General features: G+C 45.9%; 1 protein-coding gene and 1 long non-coding RNA gene across 4 annotated transcripts in view; one reads left to right on the plus strand and one right to left on the minus strand.

Annotated features, from left to right (window-relative positions):
* The window catches only part of MEGF11 (multiple EGF like domains 11), a 1,813,102-nt gene that overhangs the window by 1,035,863 nt on the left and 756,156 nt on the right, over positions 1–21,083 (plus strand). Inside the window, exon 8 of the mRNA XM_085644629.1 lies at positions 5,136–5,272. Coding sequence (XP_085500755.1) covers positions 5,136–5,272 — 137 coding nt within the window. The remainder of the gene's footprint in view (positions 1–5,135; positions 5,273–21,083) is intronic.
* LOC146860704 (uncharacterized) overlaps positions 1–21,083 on the minus strand; it is a 263,183-nt gene that overhangs the window by 202,335 nt on the left and 39,765 nt on the right. The gene's annotated exons all lie outside the window — the stretch shown is intronic.

Raw genomic sequence — 21,083 nt, forward strand, 5'->3', positions numbered from 1 at the left:
TTGGTCCGAGTCTCATTTCTTCAAAAGGAGGTTGACAACCTCTATCTTCCATCCACTAGTCAGTGCCAAATGAAAACAGGTAAAAGTAGGTGTAAGAAGCGCAGGAAAAGATCGGACATTCATCATCTGAGCTATAAGAGGCTATGAAGTTAGAAACATATGCAATCCAGGTGGGCTTGGTGATCCCAAATTGAGTCTAATAAATTGTAAGTGTAGAACATCCACATTTTCTCTGTGTTCACACCTTACATTTTGCATTTTGCTAGACGCTGCCTGGCTGCTGGCTTTAGAACTCTGTGCACTCTAACCCTCCTATCTAGTGGTTAAGTGCCTGGGCTCCCCATTTAAACATTCTAGAATTGGCATATTCCTAATTGGTATATTTAACTTTCCTAAAAGTCCCTGATACATGGTTTCAAAATGTACTCAGGGCCTGTGTGTTAAATGCCTTTAATTGACTGAAGCACCTATTGTGCCATTCTCTACAGTGACAGTATAAAATATGGCTTAATGCCTATCATTGTTGCCTGACTATAGCATTGTAAAAACTGCAATTCGACCTGTCAAAGTAAACCCTTTTGACAGGTCAAAACCTCCATTTTAAATATTAATAAGGCACCCTTATAGAGGCCTTGTGATCCACAAAGCATAGCGTATTTAAAAGTTTAAAGTACACATGTTATGTTATTGTGCCCTTACAGTGACTAGCACCCAGAGCTATTTTTCGCAGTGGCAGACCTAGCTGTCCTAGGTAGAAAAGTAGGAGTAAAGATTAAAAACCTAATAATGTACCTTGTGAATAGGACTAGCTAAAAAAATATATAATTACCCAACTAGTTTTAATAGTTATTAAAAATCAAATTGTGTAGTCTGATTTTTTAAATAAATATTAAGGGAAATTAACTTTTAGAAAGTTACCTTTTCCATTCCTTAAGTTCCTGGAGGTTAATTTGCATTTGCTCTACAACTTCCGACACCCAATTAGGTGTGAAATACTTCCCAGGAGCAAATAGGCTTACCTGAATGGCCAGAGATGACCTCTCTAAACCTCACAGAATATGCAAGTGGGGGCTGTCAGCATCCTTTTAGACATTATGGTGTCCAATGCTGCTGGAGAACATCACAGTCTATTTTATAGGTCTGCAGTGTTTACATATTACACTTTGGCTCACTTGAAAGGACTAGAACAGGACGGCAAGACAGTTCTTGTGTATCCACTGTCTGGTTTCTGATGAACCCTGCTTTCCCTTGCTACCAGACTTCTATCTTTGGGTGTATTTGGAATATTGGGGGTTCTTCAAACTAGATTTTGGTGTTAGATATGGGAGGACACTAGGATTGCCATATTACACTCCCTACACACCCCCTCAGCCCTCAGAGCACAAGCGGAGTGTGGCCGAAGAATTTCAATATCGTAAAAACCCTCAAAGTGGAACTTATACTCCATTGGTTAGGGGATGCTCAGACGCTATTCCTAGCCACTAGCTTGTGCCAGGAATAAATGTGACATCACCAGGCACCCACTTCAGAACACTTCTGAAACTGAGGAAGAAGAGAAGAGGACTAGACAGGCTGTTGGTGACCCGAGAAGAGCCCTGAAGGACTGGACCTGCTCCTTCTTCTACCCAAGACAAAGACTTGGACTCCAAGTGTCATAAGGCTGACAACCTGTTTAAGCTACAGGAAACGCAAGAACCTACAAGAGGCTTTTCCTGCAACTGGTCAGCTGACCAGTGGCAACTGGACCTGGACTGGACTCTACTGTTGGCCTTTGTCTGACACTCTGTGGGTCTCTATGTATCTCCCCTGCAGTCCTGGGAACTATAGATGTTTACTTCTCTGGTGAATTGGGACTTAAAGGACTAGTTCAGAAATACAATCTTTGAGCAGAACAAACCTGGTTAGTGTGTCCGACCCATGCTCCATCATGGCTAGTTTCAAATTGCGCCTAGGTCCTGGTCTGCCGCGACCATTGGCGTTGCCCTAAGTTAAACCAGTCTGCTCTGTGCTATAGCTAACAGGGAGTTAAGCTCAGGTTAATTTAGTGACTTTGTGGGTTCACCCTGACAAGAGCTGTGAACTCAGTGCAAACATCCATTTGCCCATGAATCTGAATTTAAAACAGAACTTTGAATCAGGGTCTAGGTAAAGCCTGTACATTTATAGAGGCAAGGATAGGTTATGTCAACAGAGATTTGCCTAGCTCTGTACTCCCATTATTATGGCCTCACAGTGCATAAGCGTTTGAATATGTTGTATTGTAATGTGCATTTATACAATTCTTCATACTGTAAACGAGCCCCAAAAGCACATTTGCAGGGGTGTAGCAGACTACTCTGTGGAGTGCTATAGATGGAACATTGCATGCTTGTCGTGTGGCCTATATGAGGAGTTTGCTGATGTCACGCATCAGGATCAGAGTTATACACTTCACATGTTGTGTTGCTATGCCTCTGTGAAGTTGAAGAAAAAATGAGTGCAAGGTAGGTTTCTTAAGTATTCAGTTCTGATTGATGGACAGAGGTGTGTGAGTGTAGTTTGGACTATGTTTGAAGTGTGTCAGTGTATCGATGTGGCTGGAACTGTGTCATGAACAGGTATGTGACTGTGCTTACAGGTGAGTGTGAGAGAAAAGTGTAATGATAGACACGGGCCACCACAAGCCAATGCCTGCTGTCTATGCGGTCTATGCATTTTCAATTCGAACCACATGGAATATGTGGCTATGAAAATGCACAGAGATGAAGGTGATTCAAACACACAAATGTAGGCAGTTACGAGGCCTGAGAGTGCATCTAATCGACCCCAGAGCAGCCCCTATAGCAGGAACAATACATACTACCTTCAGAGGACAACAGAGCTGAGGCACCCAAAATACACTTTGTTTAAGGCAACAGTTACCAGGGATCAGGAAAGCTGACAGGCTTGGGAGGGCCGAGCCATTAATTAGAATCATTGCTAAAACTGATGACCGAATATATTTTTCTGTCTTTCAGTTTCTGTTTGAATGGGGCCTTGTGTTATAAATGAGTTCAAAGCACTAAGAAAATAAAACAAAGCAATGTTTCTGCTAGATATGCGATGTAGGGCTCTCAAGGTTTAGGAAAGTGCTGGACTAATGGAAACACATTATAATATCACTGGCTCTCTCTGTTACATTCTGATGAAATATTTCATTCGCTGTCTTTTGTTGAAGTTAAAATGTGGTGAAGTACACCTGCTGTGTATTTGTAGATGTGGTGGGATGTGATAATTGGCTGGGTCTTTCATCTTGGTTGGGTTATGCCCAAGAACTTTAATTAGCCCTCCATTGCCCCATTGCAAATTGCACCGTACTGGCGAGGTGCAAACTCCGCCCCGGTAATTACCAATACTGTGTGTTAACAACCCATGAGTACTGTACGATTACGAGTTAAATCCCACAGAATGGGGACTTACTGTGCGGGCCCGGATTTACCAGTATATATTCCACCAGGCATTCCCTTTTTGGTGGAGTTTAGCATATATTTACCATTTGCTTTGAGCAAGTGGTAAAAGTGTGAAAGGGGCTGTGGTAAAAGTGTGAAAGGGGCTGTTGTAAGGCAGGGGTGGAGGGAGTGGTGATGGTGAGGAGGGTGAAGAAAGCAGTGGAGAATGGTGGCTGGCAAGGGGGAGCGTGTAATACTCTCCTCTATGCCGTGGCTGAGTTTTGAGAAGGGCTCATGGAAGAGGTTTGGGCTACAATGAAGCCTTTTCTGAAAGTGATTCTATCTGCTGGATTTTCAGGCCAGTAAAACCGGGATCATGGTTCCAGCACCCAGTAAATCCAGGTGCAGGAACACTGGACCTTTAATAATTGTGCGGAATTCTGCTCTGCACAGTTCTCAGTTGGTGCCCATGTCAGTTATGGGCATCTTGCAAGTAGGCTGCTTAGCCAGAGAGATCGCAACACCATGAGGCGCAAGAAGCAATGAAAAAGACAAAGCCCCCCCTCCCTGTAGATGGCTTCTGGATGACCTGAGTAGTTGAAGTGTGCAGGATTTATTGGTAAGGACATTCGAAATCCTTTCAAATTTTATAATAAGAATTCCCTTTTTGTTAAAAACAACTGTTCTAGAATGAGTAATACGGACCTCAAGGTGCAGCTAGGTAAAAGGGTGGTGTCTCTCATTCTGTGAAGCCAAGATAGAGGCAGTCAGTGAAACACGAAACAAGCCTTCCTGCCCGAGTGCCTGCTACCAGAAAGAAATATAAATGTGTACAATTGGTTGATAAAAAAAAACCAAAGTGGATTTGCCTTTCTAATATTCAATCCGGCATCACCACACTTTCGAGTCCCATACATAGCAATGACCCGATTCAGGCCTCAATAGAAGTCAATGGGGGAAATACATTCTCCAGATTATTTTTTGGAAATCTCCCACTTTTCTCTTCTATAATGTTGGAATGTATAAAATATGTATTCGGCTTCTACGGAATGGGCACCCCTTGAAGACCTGGTGGCCCCTGCATCACAGGGGCTGTCGTGGTCTGTGTTACTCCCTTGCTTCCTAGCTATTGCTAACACTAAACTCGACATGCTCAGCGCGTGCCTGAGCAGCTGCGCTCCCAGTGGCGTAACGAAACTTGAGGGGGCCCCCATGCAAGGTAAGTGGAGGGGCCCCCTCCGAGCTCAATCAAGAGCTCTCAGGACGGAGTACTGTGTGGAGGGGGCCCCCTGGAGCTTGCCCCCCCCCACCGCGGGGGATGCGGGGGCCTGTGTTACGCCCCTGCGCGCTCCGTGCAGGTAACAGCGGTGAGACAGTGGGGCTGTGTACAGGTGGATTTCGAGGGACGATGCCGAGGGATAATTAATTATTTATTTAATTTTCCCTCCGCATCGTCCCTCGAAATCCCCCCTTACCCGGCCCCACCGCTGTTACCTGCACGGACCGCGGCTGTGCCTGAGCATGGGCCTATTTCCAGCGCGTGATTGGTGCAAGTGCTCAGCCGAACCAGGAAACGCCCCTGCCTCAAAGATCAACTTTTCTGCTATGCTTTGCTTTAATTGCTTCAGCTAACTATGAATATAAACCAACATGTGCTTTCTATTTTGCGATTACAATTCTGGTACTCCTGTTGCAGTATCACAATACCCTTGTCTTCTTTCTTTGTAGGGAGCTGTTTGTGCCCAGCCCTGCTCTCGTGGCAAATACGGAACGAACTGCAGCCAGGATTGCCCCTGCCACCATGGAGGGCAGTGCGACCACGTGACGGGAAGGTGTCAGTGCGCAGCCGGGTACACTGGAGAAAGGTAATGCCTCTTGGTTCCTGTTTCCAAACTATACTAGGACAGAAATGCCATCGGATCCGTCTTTTAGTAAGGCTTAGTTCTACACATTATTGTATAATTGAGTGATAAAACGTCTGTACTTTATACCTATAGTTTTCTTTTGAAGGGTAAACCACAAGCAGATTGACTTTTGGGGTTTTAGTTTTTGCAGAAGAAGTGAAACATTCTTAAGAGTTTTTCTTCACTCATTTCACTGAAACAAAGAGCTTACAAACTGTTTGCAGAATTGAATTCCAAAATTAGCAGATATTTTTTTCAAGAGGCGTACGTGAAAAGAATAAAAAAGTTTCGTTTCCCAATTTTGTGAAGTTGCAAACCGATGAATGTGACATCTCATGCAGGTTAAATATAATTATGCAGACCCCTCATTATAACCCATGTGCTTACATCAATTCTGAATTTAGTTTCCCAATCTCACGAGCAGTACTTCCAAAAATGAACAAGCATTGGCATAGCCAATAGGTCTCGCCTTTGGGACCTTATCAGTGTTTAGTCATGCAACAGTTGATGTTGTTGCACCAAGGATATTGTGCTGCATAACTAAATACTTATGAGGTCCCAAAAGTGAGACTATTGGCTATGCAGATGCTTGAAGATACAGAAAAACAAGGTACTGTTCAAACACCAACTTTTGCCTAAAATACTAAACAACTTACCAGTAACAGCCGTTGCATGGATGTTCACTGCATGGGCGTCACACTCAAAAGCACTCAAAGCACTCAGGAAAGGAAACTAACAAGCGATGCAGAACTCTGACGACTGCCAAAGGAATGGGAGGAGCGAGGCAGAAAGAATTTGAGAACAAGAAGAGAGGGCAGAAGAGAAAATGAGGTGCAAATACCTACTTAGAAGCACCCACCGTTTTAAAGCCATACCTCGCAGTTGGGGGGCTACATGGTTGATAAGTGGTTGGTATCGGGCAAGCAGTTCAGAGTTTTTGGCTTTCCCTCCTTCTGCACGTAGGAGGCAGAGCCATTTTTCTGCACTGAGCTCTTCCATTGGATCAAGGCAGAGTCAATGATCTTGCAGGGCCAGTTCTCAGTCCCAGAGGGCAATCTGCCTGATTAAATGGAGCAGTTGTCCAACAGATGGAAGCCTCAGGTAAATCACCAAAAGCATTTACTGCTCAGCAATCCATCACAGGTGCAAAGGGGAAGACCCCAACCATCAGTTCCAGGCTTCAGCAGTCAGGGTGGGGCATGAGGAAACTGCTCTAATTCAAAGATGTGCCAGCATAATGTAAAATGAAGAATTTGTTTACAATGGTGTCCAGCTCTAAACTGCCACACATAGGTACAGCAAAACACACAAGATGATGGATGGAATGTTGCACATTGGCAAAACATTCACCCCCAGTCACATATCTGAGTTTAATCCATCCTTATTTTGCTCACCACGCCACCCCAGTTCAGACATGGCCATATGCAAATCAGTCTTGACCCTGTGCCTCATGGGAACAGTCCAGCACGAACTGCCAAGCCATGTCTTCCCTGGACCGGAATCAAGCATCCTAGGACTGGTTTCGGGGTTTCACCCCTCTTCAGCCAGGATAGCTTGACTCCAGTGGCGTAGTGAGCACGGGACCCACGTCTGGGCATACCCTTCCCACATAGGGTGAACAGCAAAACACACAAGATGATGGAGGGAATGTTGCACATTGGCAAAACATTCACCTCCAGTCACAGATCTGGGTTTAATCGATGGTTATTTTGCTCACCACGCCACCCCAGTTCAGACATGGCCATATGCAAATCAGTCTTGACCCTGTGCCTCATGGGAACAGTCCAGCCCGAACTGCCAAGCCATGTCTTCCCTGGACCGGAATCAAGCATCCTAGGACCGGTTTTGGGGTTTCACCCCTCTTCAGTCAGGATAGCTTGACTCCAGTGGCGTAGTGAGCACGGGACCAACGTCTGGGCATACCCTTCCCACATAGGGCGAACAGCAAAACACACAAGATGATGGACGGAATGTTGAACATTGGCAAAACATTCACCCCCAGTCACAGATCTGTGTTTAATCCATTGTTATTTTGCTCACCACGCCACCCCAGTTCAGACATGGCCATATGCAAATCAGTCTTGACCCTGTGTCTCATGGGAACAGTCCAGCCCGAACTGCCAAGCCATGTCTTCCCTGGACCGGAATCAAGCATCCTAGGACCGGTTTCGGGGGTTTCACCCCTCTTCAGCCAGGATAGATTGACTCCCGTGGCGTAGTGAGCATGGGACCCACATCTGGGCATACCCTTCCCACATAGGGCGAACAGCAAAACACACAGGATGATGGACGGAATGTTGCACATTGGCAAACCATTCACCCCAAAACGATGGATTTAGGCCCAGATCTCTGTACTGGGGTGAATGTATGACATTGTTCTGCATTCTGTCCATCAACAGTTATTTTTGCATTTGTCACCCCGAGTGGGACGGGTATGCTCAGACGTGAGTCCCGTGCTCTCCATGCCACTGGAATCAAGCTATCCTGGCTAAAGAGGGGTTAACCCCCGAAATCGGTCCTAGGATGCCTGTTTCCAGTTCAGGGAGGACCTGGCCTGGCAGTTCGGGCTGGACTGCTCCCATGGGGCACAGGGTAAAGACTGGTTTGCATATGGCTGGGTCCAAACTGGAATGGCATGGTGAGCAAAAAAACAATGGATTTAGGCCCAGATCTCTGTACTGGGGTGAATGTATGACTTTGTTCTGCATTCTATCCATCAACAGTTCTTTTTGCTTTTGTCACCCCGAGTGGGACGGGTATGCTCAGACGTGAGTCCTGTGCTCTCCATGCCACTGGAATCAAGCTATCCTTGCTGAAGAGGGGTGAAACCCTGAAATCGGTCCTAGGATGCCTGTTTCCAGTTCAGGGAGGACCTGGCCTGGCAGTTCGGGCTGGACTGCTCCCATGGGGCACAGGGTAAAGACTGGTTTGCATATGGCTGGGTCCAAACTGGAATGGCATGGTGAGCAAAAAAACGATGGATTTAGGCCCAGATCTCTGTACTCGGGTGAATGTATGACATTGTTCTGCATTCTGTCCATCAACAGTTCTTTTTGCATACATAGGTTCAGCCACAAATCACAGACTCCAACCACTATCCAGGACACATTCCAAAAAGTGGTTGACAATGGGCAATCTCTAAATCTAAACAGTAAATTCAATGTCCTGCAAAGATATTAAAGAAAAACTTCACAATCAGATCCCCACACACTGATTAGCAAGAACTGCTGTATCAGGTATGTGCAAAATAATTTCTATTGCTGCAAATTTCTTGGTGTATACATGGGATTAAACAAATTGAGAGTCCTAAGTAAGAACGTGTACCAACTAAGTACTAGGGTCAAAACCATGAACCAGCTAATTCCACATCAAAACACGGTTCAGGTGAGACCTATACACCAGCTAAACAATGTTTCTGATAACCCTCCACGAGCTACCCATGTGCATAACAGCACATGAGCAGATAAACCTAAGGCTCAGGACCCAAGACGGCAGATTACCCTTATGAGGGAAGACCACTGGCCCAGACAAACAAGAGTAAGTCTGTATTTTGGGCTGGCTTCCCACAGAGAACCATATGGGCTCTAAATACCATGGTGCAGCTAGGCCCTGCTGGTCAGAATCATGGGACAGACAGAGAATAACAAAACCGTTGGTTGGTTGCTTCATGGGTTGGGTGTACCTATAGAGTTAACCCAATCCATTTAAGGGAGTCCTATGTCAGCCATGTACGTTCTCGGGGTCAGTACCACGAGGCAGCAAAACACCAGGGGTCAGCTCTCAGGCTAGGTCAGAATCATGGGCCTTGAATCAGAACTATAAATAAAGCAAACCGCTGCGAGTCACAGCTATCAGTCAGTTAAGCCTGCAGCTTGCCCTGTGGGTTATAAGTATAGCCTATTCAACCCCATGAGAGCCATAATCACTGCCAGTCAAAACCACCGGGCAGCTAGCCCGCTCCCATGAGTTTATCAAACTTAACGCTGCGGGTCAGAACTTAAGAGAGGCTGACTAGCTGCTCTCTCCGACAGTCGGTGTGCCCGGACATACCTCAAAGTTGCGGATCAAAACCAAAGCCCCAGTCCGCCCCCCGCCCGCCTCTGTTACAGGCGACTCCCTCATACCGGGCACACAAAATCACTGAGGTGCCCTCATGCACGCGCGGGAGATAGGCATCACTGTTGAAGCTGCTACAGTGAGGCAGCCAGCCAGCAAGGTGGCAGGGACATTGCGCATGCGCGGGAGAGAAGACTCGTCACGCATCGTGCGCAGACTGAGGACTCGGTCCTATGGGAATATAACCAACTAGTTCCGAAAGGAGAGCGGTGTAAGAAAGTGGCTCTGTGTATACTGTTCCGAAATAGGTACAGTGTGCACAGAGTCCACAGTCCCCAGAGGTTTGGCAGAGGCTACAGTTAGATATAACCTTACTCTCTAAAGTGGTCGCTTGGTCGAGCAGTAAGGCAGTATCAGAGGACAGTGTAAAGCATTTGTTGTACACACTCAATCAGCAAGTGGTCTCCCACACTCAAGAACTGAACTCTAGGTCAATGGTTTGTATATGAAAATATATAGTTATTTTATTTTAGAACCAACAATAGGTATCAAAATATACTTTCTCAGATTGAGATGCTTTAGATAAATACTTTTCAATAGGCAATAGACTTTTGAATGCAATAGTTACAGTTGTTGCAATAGGCAACACAATTTCAAACACAATATGACATTGAGCTCAATGGGAATTTCTAGTTAAATGCAATTGATTACTTTTTGGATTACTTTTCTTACCACGGATTGGATCCTAGATTCAGTCCTGGGACATCTCCTGTAAACAGTTGAGTAAAAACGTTTTGGTTACAGTTGTGATTTTTAAGGAATATTATTGTATTTTAAAAGTTGACACTTTTTCATATGGAATCACCAATGTTATCCTATGGGAGGAAATTCACTTAGCAGGTAAGTGGAGTTATTGTTACTTTTTCTAACTCAGTGTTGGATCCTGGATCCAGCACTGGTGCATCTCCTGTAAACAGTTGAAAGAATGTGTTTTTGTTATACAGGCGATGTTTAACGAATATTTGTAAGTTTGCAAAATCGACACTTAGAAGAATTTCTGGCAAAAAACAGGCAATGTTATGCTATGGAGGAAAATCAAGTTAGCGGTAAGTACGGTTGTAATTACTTTGCAGGGTCAGTGCTGGGCACCAAGATCCAGCACTGGGATCTCTCCTGATAACAGGTGAGTAAATTTGTTTTCGTAATTCGGCTGATTTTAGATGAATATTTTAAAGTTTCAAAACTCGACAGAAGAATTCCCAAGTGAAACCAGTCAATGTTACCCTATGGAAGAAAAGTGAGTTATCGGCTTTTGGGTAAGTACTCGACTGGCAGAGTTAAGGTTCTGGGCATAGACTCAAGGGTCTCCCAGGGTCAGGAAAGTACAGTTGTTACACCCTCAGCGGCACAGGGGCAGCCGGGTGCAGAGTGAGTTAGGCCCAATGTTATCTTATGGGAGGCGGGGGCCCTTGGTTGGTGGCTGCTGGCTAGCAGGCCACGCGGCTGTGGGAGCTGGGCTCCTGGTCACTTGCTGAGGGCAAATGGGGAAGTAGATTAGGACAGGGGTTGCACTCCCAGGGGCACTCGGGCGGCTGGGTCCAGAGTGCTTTTGAGCCGTCGGGTGCTCAATGGATTTCAATGGAGAAGCTCAAGAACGAACAAAGGCTGCAAGCTTGGGGACGAAGATTCTTCAGGTGCGACCACCACTTCGAGAGGTAAGTTGGGTAGTTGGAGGATAGGTAGGCACCCAGGAGTTGGGCACATGGGGCCGCAGGGCGCCGGGTACAGGGGTGCCTTTTGGCGTTGGGAAATCTTACCCTCTGTTGGTCGCGGTTGGAGGGGTCCCTGGTTCTGAAGCTGCAGGCATTGTCAGGAGCGTCGAGGTGGGTCCTTGGGTGCTGGATTCGGGGTCACAGTCGCCTGGGGGACGTCCTCGTGGTCTCCGACACAGGCCAGGCTTGGCGGGTACAGAGTGTGCAGGGTTTGCGGTTCCTGGCTGATGCCAGGGCTTGTTGCTTGCTTTGAACAGTACCACTGCTCGTGGGAGTCCCAGTTAGTTAGAGTCACAAGGCAGTCAGGTCCTCCGGGGTTTTTGAGGTTGCTGACCACTGGAGACGCCGGGGTTTAGCAGGAGCAGGTTCGAGGGTCGACAGGCCTGTGGGGCTGGGGCCAAATCAGTTGTTGTCTTCCTCTTGTTAACAGCTGCACGGCAGGTTCTCTTGTTTCTTGATCTTCTTTCTTGTTTTGGAATCTGGATCTGAGAAAGAAAGGTTCAGGGTGCCCCTAAATACTAAATTTATGGGCATTACAGGTAGGTAAAGGGCAGGGACCAATGGGTCCCTTCCCTGGGGTAGGTACACCCCCTATCCTGCCACTCTCCTGTGGGAGGGGGGCAGTAGCCTAGTCCTGATTGGGCAGGGCTCCCCATCTTCAAGATGGCGAGAGCCCGGAGATTTGCTTCACTTCGCCTCCCCCACCTGAGGTGTGGGGTTGGCAGAGGCTGGCACACCCCCTTTCCTTCCTTGGGGTTTCCCGCCGGTCTTCCCGCCAGTCTTCCTGCCAGTGGGGGTCAGAACCGGTGGGGGCCAGTTGCTGAGTACAGCAAGTGGCCTGGAGAAGCTCACAAAGGCGGCGTGCCTTTGAAGCTTCCCCTGCCCATCCTGGGGGAGGAGACCTAGCACCTCGCCCAGGATGTGCATTGTTGCAGGCCCAGGAGAGCGGATGGCTCTCTACCCAGGGGTCCAGCAACATGTCTGCTGTGTGGCAGCCTAGGCAGTCCCTCATACAGGACATGGATTGTAGGTTAGGTACAGGGAGCAACTCTAAGTTGTCCTCTGTCGTGCATTGTACATTAAATCCCACATTGGCATCAGTGTGGGTTTAATGTTATTTATGTTACCACGCATTTATAACGCGCACAGCTACCCGGAAGTGTCCCGGCGCGATAGGCCAATGCGGGGGTGAGCAGACGTGGAAATAGCAGCTAAACCACCTAATTAAAAAGTAAGGTTTTCAGTTGCTTCTTAAACGTCCTCAAATCGTGGTTATTCCTGAGCTCGAAGGGCAGGCTATTCCAGGCCCTGGTCGCCCTTACGGAGAGGGAACTCCCTCCCGTTCTAGCGAGGCGGTAGCGTGGAATGTCAACAAGACATTGACCAGTGGCGTATAAAAATTAAAACGCCTCCAGAGGTAACAGGGTCCAGACTTGTGAAGAGCACTGTGGGTAATGGTTAGTGCCTTGAACAAAATGCGCTGGCCAACAGGAAGCCAATGCAAGTCGCGAAGAAACTGCTTGATTCCGAGGCTTCGCGGATTGCCCAATAGCATTCGAGCGGCCGCGTTCTGAATGGTCTGCAGCTTTTTTATCTGGTAGCAAGGAAGGCCGATGTAAAGGGAATTTGCATAATCAAGCCGCGACAAGATAAGAGCGCGGGTCACCATTTCTTTGGCCGTTTTTGGCAGGAGCGGCAAAAACTTCCTAAGAAATTTCAATGTACCAAAGCACACTCCTGCCAATTTATTAATCTGAGTTCGAAATCTAAGATCCTCGCTAAACCAAACTCCCAGATTTTTTGCTGGTCTACCCTGGGTTTTTGGTTTGGGGAAGCCCGCTGGCCACAGGTCATCCTGAAAATTCAGCGGAAAGGTCCCATAAAGAAGGACCTCCGACTTTTCCTCGTTACATTAAATTGGGCCCGTGCCAGCCAATTAAAAACTTCCGTCAGGCAGTTTCTAGCTGATATCATAACAAAGAAATCTAGGGTCCTCTCAAAAGAAGATCAAGCAATTCAAACATGTAAATTGTCTAAACATAAAACGTGAATCCCATCAGCCACCAGAATAGCAGCCCACATCATTTGGGATCCGATAGCCCTGTCTGAGCCATCAGAATAGTCAAGGCTGCAGATAGTTCGGGCACCTCTCTATACATCTTGAGATGAGGTGTCTATCAAATCATAGTGTGGCTGACAAACATACGTGGTGATAACAGAAGCAGTGCAAAAAAATAAATTTTTTAAGGAAAGTGATATTAAAATTGTTCAATTAACAGAAAAAACTATTTATTAATGTCTGTCCATGTGGCAACAGTTAAAAACAGTGTAGACGCAGTTTTGACAAAATAACTGCACAAGTCCAAAAATTAGGTCAACATGTTTCAGCCGAAGGATGACTATTAATCCGGCTTTCGTCAGGACCAAACAGAACCTTTGCTACTGCTGCATAATGGTGTAAAATCAAACTTTACCCAAATTTAACCCCAGTGCAAACCAATTAATTTGTTATAAATTTTCAAACCTCTCCTTACGATTTGTTAGGGGAGCATCTTTATTTTAATCCTGAAGGGTGAAAAAAGAAAAAGAAAACGTACATGTAAAGACAAATTGATTGATCACACTTGGACTTAATAATCCAAAGTTTTTTTACTACAAATCCATGTTAATATCATGAAATAGATCATATTCCAAACAAAGAGGGAAAACCATGCTTACCCATCTATAGTACGGGAGACCGCCTCACCTCACCTGGCATCCTGCTCAGATAAAAGTGGCCCCGCTCTACATAAAAAGACAAGTGGTGCAAAACCTTTATTCAACCTCTTGTCTATTGTTAAAAACCCAAATCTACTAATTTCCTAATCGGCATCATACTCCATGCCATGACTAAGTATTATCTAAGAAGCCTAATACAGTTTGTGATAAAGGCAATCATGTTTCTACAGACAAACTACACAGACAAGTGTCCGTTTTACAAGCTACTGTCTTACGTATTATGGAGTATTGTGCTATACAAAACAACTGTTGTTATGTAAAGATCATGTGATCTACACAACATTGTTCATTCAAATGGTAACGCATATCTCCAATGTTCAGGTTTGAAAACTCGTTGGTGTAGCAGTTCTGGCATAATAAAACTTCAACATATACTCAAAACGCCAAAGCCGAAACGAATGTCACGCAAAGCAAAACAAACAAAGGCGATACACTGACCTGTCCGTCGGTACCACAGAGCATTGTAGAGTAGGACGGGAAGGTACAGGCGCGCCGATGTAATTGGTTAAAATACAGTTTAGGTGTCCGCGTCGGAACGTGACATCATCCCAAAGCGACTCAGCATCATGGAATTTGAAGTTCCCGTGTGTCACAATATTAAATACACGGAAACTACCATCAATTTCAATGTGTAAACGTGGTGCGTCACAGTCTCATGGGTAATGTAATCCTATACTGGTTTTAATGCAGTTTAAATCTCCGCATAGATACGTAACACAACCCCAATGCAACTAGGCATCATGGGACTCAGAGTTCCCGTGTATCACATGGTGCATCACGATCACATGGGTAATGTAATCCCATGTTATTCGTTTTCATGCAAGTAAATACAATGCATTTTATCATGCCATAAAAAGGGGGGGGGCGCAACCTCACGCATCGGCAACCATGATAACGTAATGTCTTCTAGCTTGTTACAGTTAGGGTATAACCCAATGTATTCTAATATGTTCTGACTACTCCTTAACCTCACTATATTATGGGGGATTTGTATACCTCAGTAGGACTAGCACAAGCTGACAACCCAGAAATCTTCATAAGTATGTTACCATAATGCAGCTCAACATCATGGTTCTTATAATTGTGTATATCAGCTCACTGTAAAATCGTAGTATCCCTGCATGTAAAGAAGGAGTGATGACCAACCATACATATTGAAGGATCCTATACAGACTGACTGTGGATTATCTTTATGGATTCGTGAGCTCCAAACAAATAGTTGAAAGAATACGCCAACTGTGCAATACACCCAACAACTTATAATAGCCACCATATATAGTTATTGTAGGACGTAATCACAGTGCTGTCCAGGGAATATCATCATTCAATCCCTGCACATCAGTACGGAGTCTATAAATCCATTTCTGTTCCCTTTTAACCCCTTCAGTGCCCATGACGAGCTGGACTCGTCATGGGCCGCGGTGGCGCTGTGCCCATGACGAGTCCAGCTCGTCATAGACCCCGCCCGCTAATGCAACGGCCGGCACTGGGCGGGGAAAGGGGCGGGCACTGAAGGGGTTAAACAAAAATTGTGAAATGTCACTCACATGAACTGGTATAAATGGCTGTTCAAGTACAGACCACTTCAGATCTTCCGCGTTATGATTGAGCATCAAAAAGTGGTTAGTCAAGCGAGTGGCCTGTTTTTTGCACCGAATCGTGCTTTTATGTTCACTGATACGTAACTTTACTTTGCGTGTCGTCATACCTACATACCTCAGTGAACAAGGACAAGTAATGATGTAGATTACTCTTTCAGAGTTGCAGTTCATATGCTTTCTCAGAACCCAAGGTCTAGGGGTTCCTATGTCTATCTGTTTCACATGTTGTGTTTGAGGGCAAACAGAGCAAGAACCACAAGGGAAGTGGCCTTGTACCGGGGGAAGGTTCCACAAGGTATTGGTTTGAGTCAGTGTAACATTTTTTGGTCTTGTGTGGACCAACACATCCCTCAAATTAGAACCTCTCTTGTATGAAAACAACGGGCTAGGTATAGTATCAGGCCCTATGTTTAGAATCCGCCAGTGTTTGCGTATACTTTTTTGCACTTTGTTCGTCATGGTGTTGAAGGTATGTACAAACGTCAGTCTGTTTAAAGGTTGTTTAGTCACTGGGGGTTCTAAAAGAGCCTCTCGGTTGTTATTAGATGCTCTCTTCCACGCTTTTTTGACCAATCGCATCGGGTAGCGGCGCTGTTTTAGTTGTGCTGATAGATTTTTTGCATGTTTATGAAATTTGACAGGGTCAGAACAATTCCTCTTGATACGCAGGAACTGGCCTACGGGCAAGTTTTCTCTCAATGCTCTAGGATGATGACTTTCAAAAGTGAGCAATGAGTTTCTTGCCATCGGCTTCTTATATAGTTCACTGCCAAGATATTAAAGGGATTAGTTCTCTAGTGGTCGGTAAAAATCTCTCCCTTTGACCCTCCTTTGATATATTCTTATATCTTGTTGTATAGTAGTTTCTAGCTGATTCCACGGAAGCCTCATCTTTCCTCCATGTGAAAAGCAGCTAGGTGTCTTCGGCATAGGCTATAATTTTGGCACCCAATCCTTCCGCCAAACATATCAATGGAGTCACATACACATTAAAAAGCAGAGGACTCAACGTAGAGCCCTGAGGGATGCCTGTAGTAATGCTTCTTGGTATGGACGAAAAAGGCGGAACCCACACATGTTGAGATCTATTGGCCAAAAAGGATTCGATCCAGTCCCACACCTGGCCTGAAATTCCAATATTAGACAGGCGAGCTAAAAGCTGACGGTGTGGAACCGTATCAAATGCGGCACAGAGGTCCAATAAAACCAGGGCCGCTCTGCCACCAGAATCACAGCAATCCCTAATAGCCTCTGTTATCTCGACCAAAGCAGTCTCGGTGCTATATGAGGCTCTAAAACCGGACTGAGCCGGTTGAAGAGCACCAGATGTTTCAATAAATGCAGACAGCTGTTTAAAGACTGCCTTCTCACAAACCTTCACCACCACTGGAAGGAGTGAGATTGGTCGATAGCTAGCCAGGGTGTCTGGGTTCAATGAGGGTTTTTTTAACAGGGGTAATAACTTGGCCTGTTTCCATTCCTCAGGCACCATGGCAGACTGCAGAAACAAGTTAATGATGTTATTCGGGATTAACTACTGTTGCCACTGTTGCCAGCTGCCTGGCAAGGCAGGGGTCTGCCGGAGATCCTGATTTGAGTGCTTTAGTGTGCTGAGAAGTGTGCTGAGAAGTTTGATACCAAACTTCTCAGTCTTCAGTGTTGCCATCACGGTGCTGTGGAGTTCGTGTTCACGACCTTCCAGCACCATATACTATTAATGGCAGCACGGCACTTACAGTGCCCAGGAATGGACCTGGGTACTGTAGGGGTACAGGGCTCATGCCCTGTACCCACACCACTGGCATAGGGCACCCAGCTAGATGGGTGACTGAGGTATGCCAGGACAGTGTGTGTTGTGGACATGGCACACAGGGATGTGTGCCATGTCGACTCTGTTTTGTTCTGCACCAAGACACTCAGCCTGCAAAGGCAGTGTGTGTGGGTCAGGGCACAGGGCCCCTAAGGGTGGCACGATAAGTGCTGCAGCCCTTAGGGGTCTTCTCTGGTCACAGGGCCCTGGGTACCTAGGGTACCATTTACCAGGGGCCGACATGTGGCCAGATATGCCAATTGGGTTTAGGCTGTTAGGCAGTTTTAGGGAAGGAACACACACCCTGGGCACCTGATTGGCAGGAGCCCAGGGCACACCAAGTCAAAGAGCATCAGTAGTCTGGCAACAGAAAAAGAAAAAAAAGGGGGGGGGTTTACTGAAACAGAAAGCCACTTTCTCACAAGCGGATAAAAGTTTGTGAAGAGAGAGAGAGGGAAGAAAAGAGCGCGAAAGTTAAGAAAGAAAGAGCGGAATATTGAGTAGAAACTGAAGATAAAACAGAGAAAGGGTATTGAAAAGGAGGGAGAACAGAAGAGGGAATGTGAAAGGTGGACCAAAGATGAAACAAGCGCGGTCACGTGGCCACGCGGCCACGAAAGGAATGTGAGGTATGCAGCTGGCACCCGGCCGTGCTGCTGCTTGCTCCCGAGCTCCCTAGGCCAGGGGAGAGAGAAGGTGGGACATGCACCCGCCTTTGGCCAATTACGTGCTGTCTTCCTTAGAAAGACGCACGCAAAGGCCAATAGCGTGTGAGCCAAAAAAAACACACGCACAAGCGTGTGGTCCGAGTTCGAAGTGCTTACTAGATGCCTCGCAGTGCAACGCATGCGCGCTGGCTCAGGCGAGACCTAAAAACTGGTCACCCACACAAAATGAATGTGGCTGTACTGCCTGAATGAGGTCTCCTGTGTAAATTCTAGCATCACCAGCAAGTGGCCCAAAGTTTTTCCTAATGGTGTGATTCGAGCTGCTTTACTACACTACTGAGTACCCACGTTGTGATTGTGCGAACAGTACTGCATAATTCCCAGAAACCTAAGTCACAATCTGGTTTGGGGTAAGGTGAACCTATTACCACCTTCATTCCTACATAGTAAATCCTCAACTGTGGGTCCTCTTGACCCTGCCAGGCTTGAATGTGGCTAAGCTGAAGTGGTTCAAAGTATTTTATAGACTACCGGATTTAGAAATGCTGCCTTCCATATGGGGTGTGTGCCAGACCTCATTTCTTGTACCATTGAGAGGGTCTTATACTTGTTAAATACCATTGATCACATATGGATAGCAACAAGGGACCCCAGATATTCCTTGCAACAGCTGGGTAGTCACTAACCTCAGCAGCGAGGTAGCCAAGGTCTCATTGTCCACAGAATTTGCTGCCTGCCAAAGTCTATTAGTGAAGTAACGAGGTACTCCACATGACCACTGGTATTGCCATTTCTTGACCATTTTTAGTAGATCCTGCGATATTGGCCCTGGCAGTTCCATTGAACTGGGCCCATTAGCAACTGAGATAAATGGATTTTAGAAAATGTACTAACTTGGAATAATACTGATTAGACGTATTTTACAAAACATTAAAATAAGGAATAAAAAACCTTGGAAAGGCTCAGTAATAAACCCCCTACAGATATATTTGGCTTTAACATCTGTGACTTCTCTCCAGAGTACTCAGTGGAAACTTCAAAGACTTGAGTGCTAAAGATGTTAAGCACTTCAGGCAGCTCCAGAGCTATCATTAGCGCTTCATTCTCATAACATAGGCCCGCTGTCTCCTAGCAAAGATGTGAGGTCTCATCCAGAACAGAACCTAAAGTGAACTGTGAAATGCAAAACGTGAACCCTACTTACAATGATCTTTCACCAGGTCTCTAGCACTTCCATGCCTAGACTATTGAAATATTAGTATCCTTATCCCTCTCTATTGCACTCATATTTTGAAGAGTTTATTAAGGTGTAATAACCCTGGCTGCACAGTGATATAAGCTGTGAATAAAATTGTTTTTCTTCTATACCTTAGTCTACTCTCCCATCAACTCTGCCTTGATTGCTTGACCAGGAGGCTTTGGAGGCCCATCATTCACTCACATGCCCAATAACTAGTGTCCAGACCAAAAGGCAACATTTTCAGTCTCACCTCTGAGACTGCTAATTGGTCCCTATAGTTTAAAGAATCTGGGTAAAGTCTGACCGTGAACACTGCCAAAACAATATATAACTGTATCCCAGACGCAAATCACGAAAGTAGCCTCCAGTACTGCAAACTATGCAAAAAAACAGAGTACTCTCAGTTGTGAAATAGGGTGCAAAGTTTAGATGTACACTGAGCCAGGTTGGAAGGGCATGGTACGTTTGTTTCAGTGATGACCGTGGAACCTAAATGCATACAACCCCATTGAGGTCCATGAGAATGATCTGCGTTCACAACCCAGAAGCTGGAAGGTTCACATCAGTCAAAGCTGCTGCCACTTTCTGGCAACAGCCACATATCCTGGAATCATAAACCTAACCAGACTGGGCTTTGCAGTTCCTGCAGGCAAGCAACTACCAACATCCTATCCGGGGAAAGATGCACTTTTACCCTTATGCACCAATTTGGGAAACTTTTGTTCTTGTTCTGGTTACCAAAATCCTGGGCACATAGTCACATTTTGAGTATGGAAAGTGACCCCCTCCAATCAGCAGGGGCACTGAAAGTAGGGGAGCAAATGCTGCTGCAGCACCCCCACATATCCTGGATGGAGTTCAAAGGGACAATTAACAATAAAGAGGCATTTAGTAATCTTGAAGCATTTACTATGTGTTCAAGTGCAAACAGTCTCAGGCCATGCAACTTCGTGTGACAAAGTGCTGTCAATAATTTTAACATGGAGATCTGCATATTCTCTGACTGCAAGTTTCGGGTGTTTTGCAATTGTAACCAGTGACCCTCTTAGATGGCGTATATTGGAAAGGAGAAGGCCACTGTGTTCCAAAGGATTTCTAGCACATATATAAATATATTCATATGATTGGTTTACAGAGTAAAGCACAAATATTTCAAAATATATCTCACCAGCATGGAAAGTACAGTCAAGGCACTTAAGGCAGGTGATGTCGGTAACCAGCACCCCCACTCTGAAAATGGTTGCAGCATCACTGTCCTCCAACCAGGTCAGGAGACTCTATGGTCTCTACTCCTGGCAGAAGACCACCCGCCATAACCAGAGAGTCCTGCCAGGGAGGTAGAGTGCCTTCGGTGGAGCCGCTGCCACTTCTACCTTCAAGGAGCTGCGTTGTCAAGTAGGTTCTATTTCTGTAGTGTCCTCTGGGCAATTTGTATTCTTTTTCAATAACAAACTCTCAAAGTCATTTATTGAAGAAAAAAAAATGGCCATGACTCACTCAGGGTTTTCTCGCTGAATTTGGGTTAATTTATTTCCTCTCCTGTTCAGAGCCACAGAGCTTTCCCCGGTGGGTCTGGAAATGAAAAATACAGGTCGGAATGACCTCCCTCCATAGCACGGACATCATGGTGTACATTGACTGAATGTCTTATAACGGATGGGCAGTCAGTCAACGGTTAACGCTGGCGGAGCCAGCTGAGGCACCGCTGGCAAACACCTGGTGCAGTGCCCACCTCTGCCTGGGACAGGTGAACCACAGGTTTGGCAGGCGGGACATGTTCTGCTTATTGACAGATGCCCCACTTCCGGCAAACTCTGAGTGACCCACTCAATGTTTTTCTGGATGAT

This window comes from Triturus cristatus, chromosome 3_1 (assembly GCF_964204655.1).
Source record: "Triturus cristatus chromosome 3_1, aTriCri1.1, whole genome shotgun sequence".
In the NCBI taxonomy this organism is placed as follows: Eukaryota; Metazoa; Chordata; class Amphibia; order Caudata; family Salamandridae; genus Triturus; species Triturus cristatus.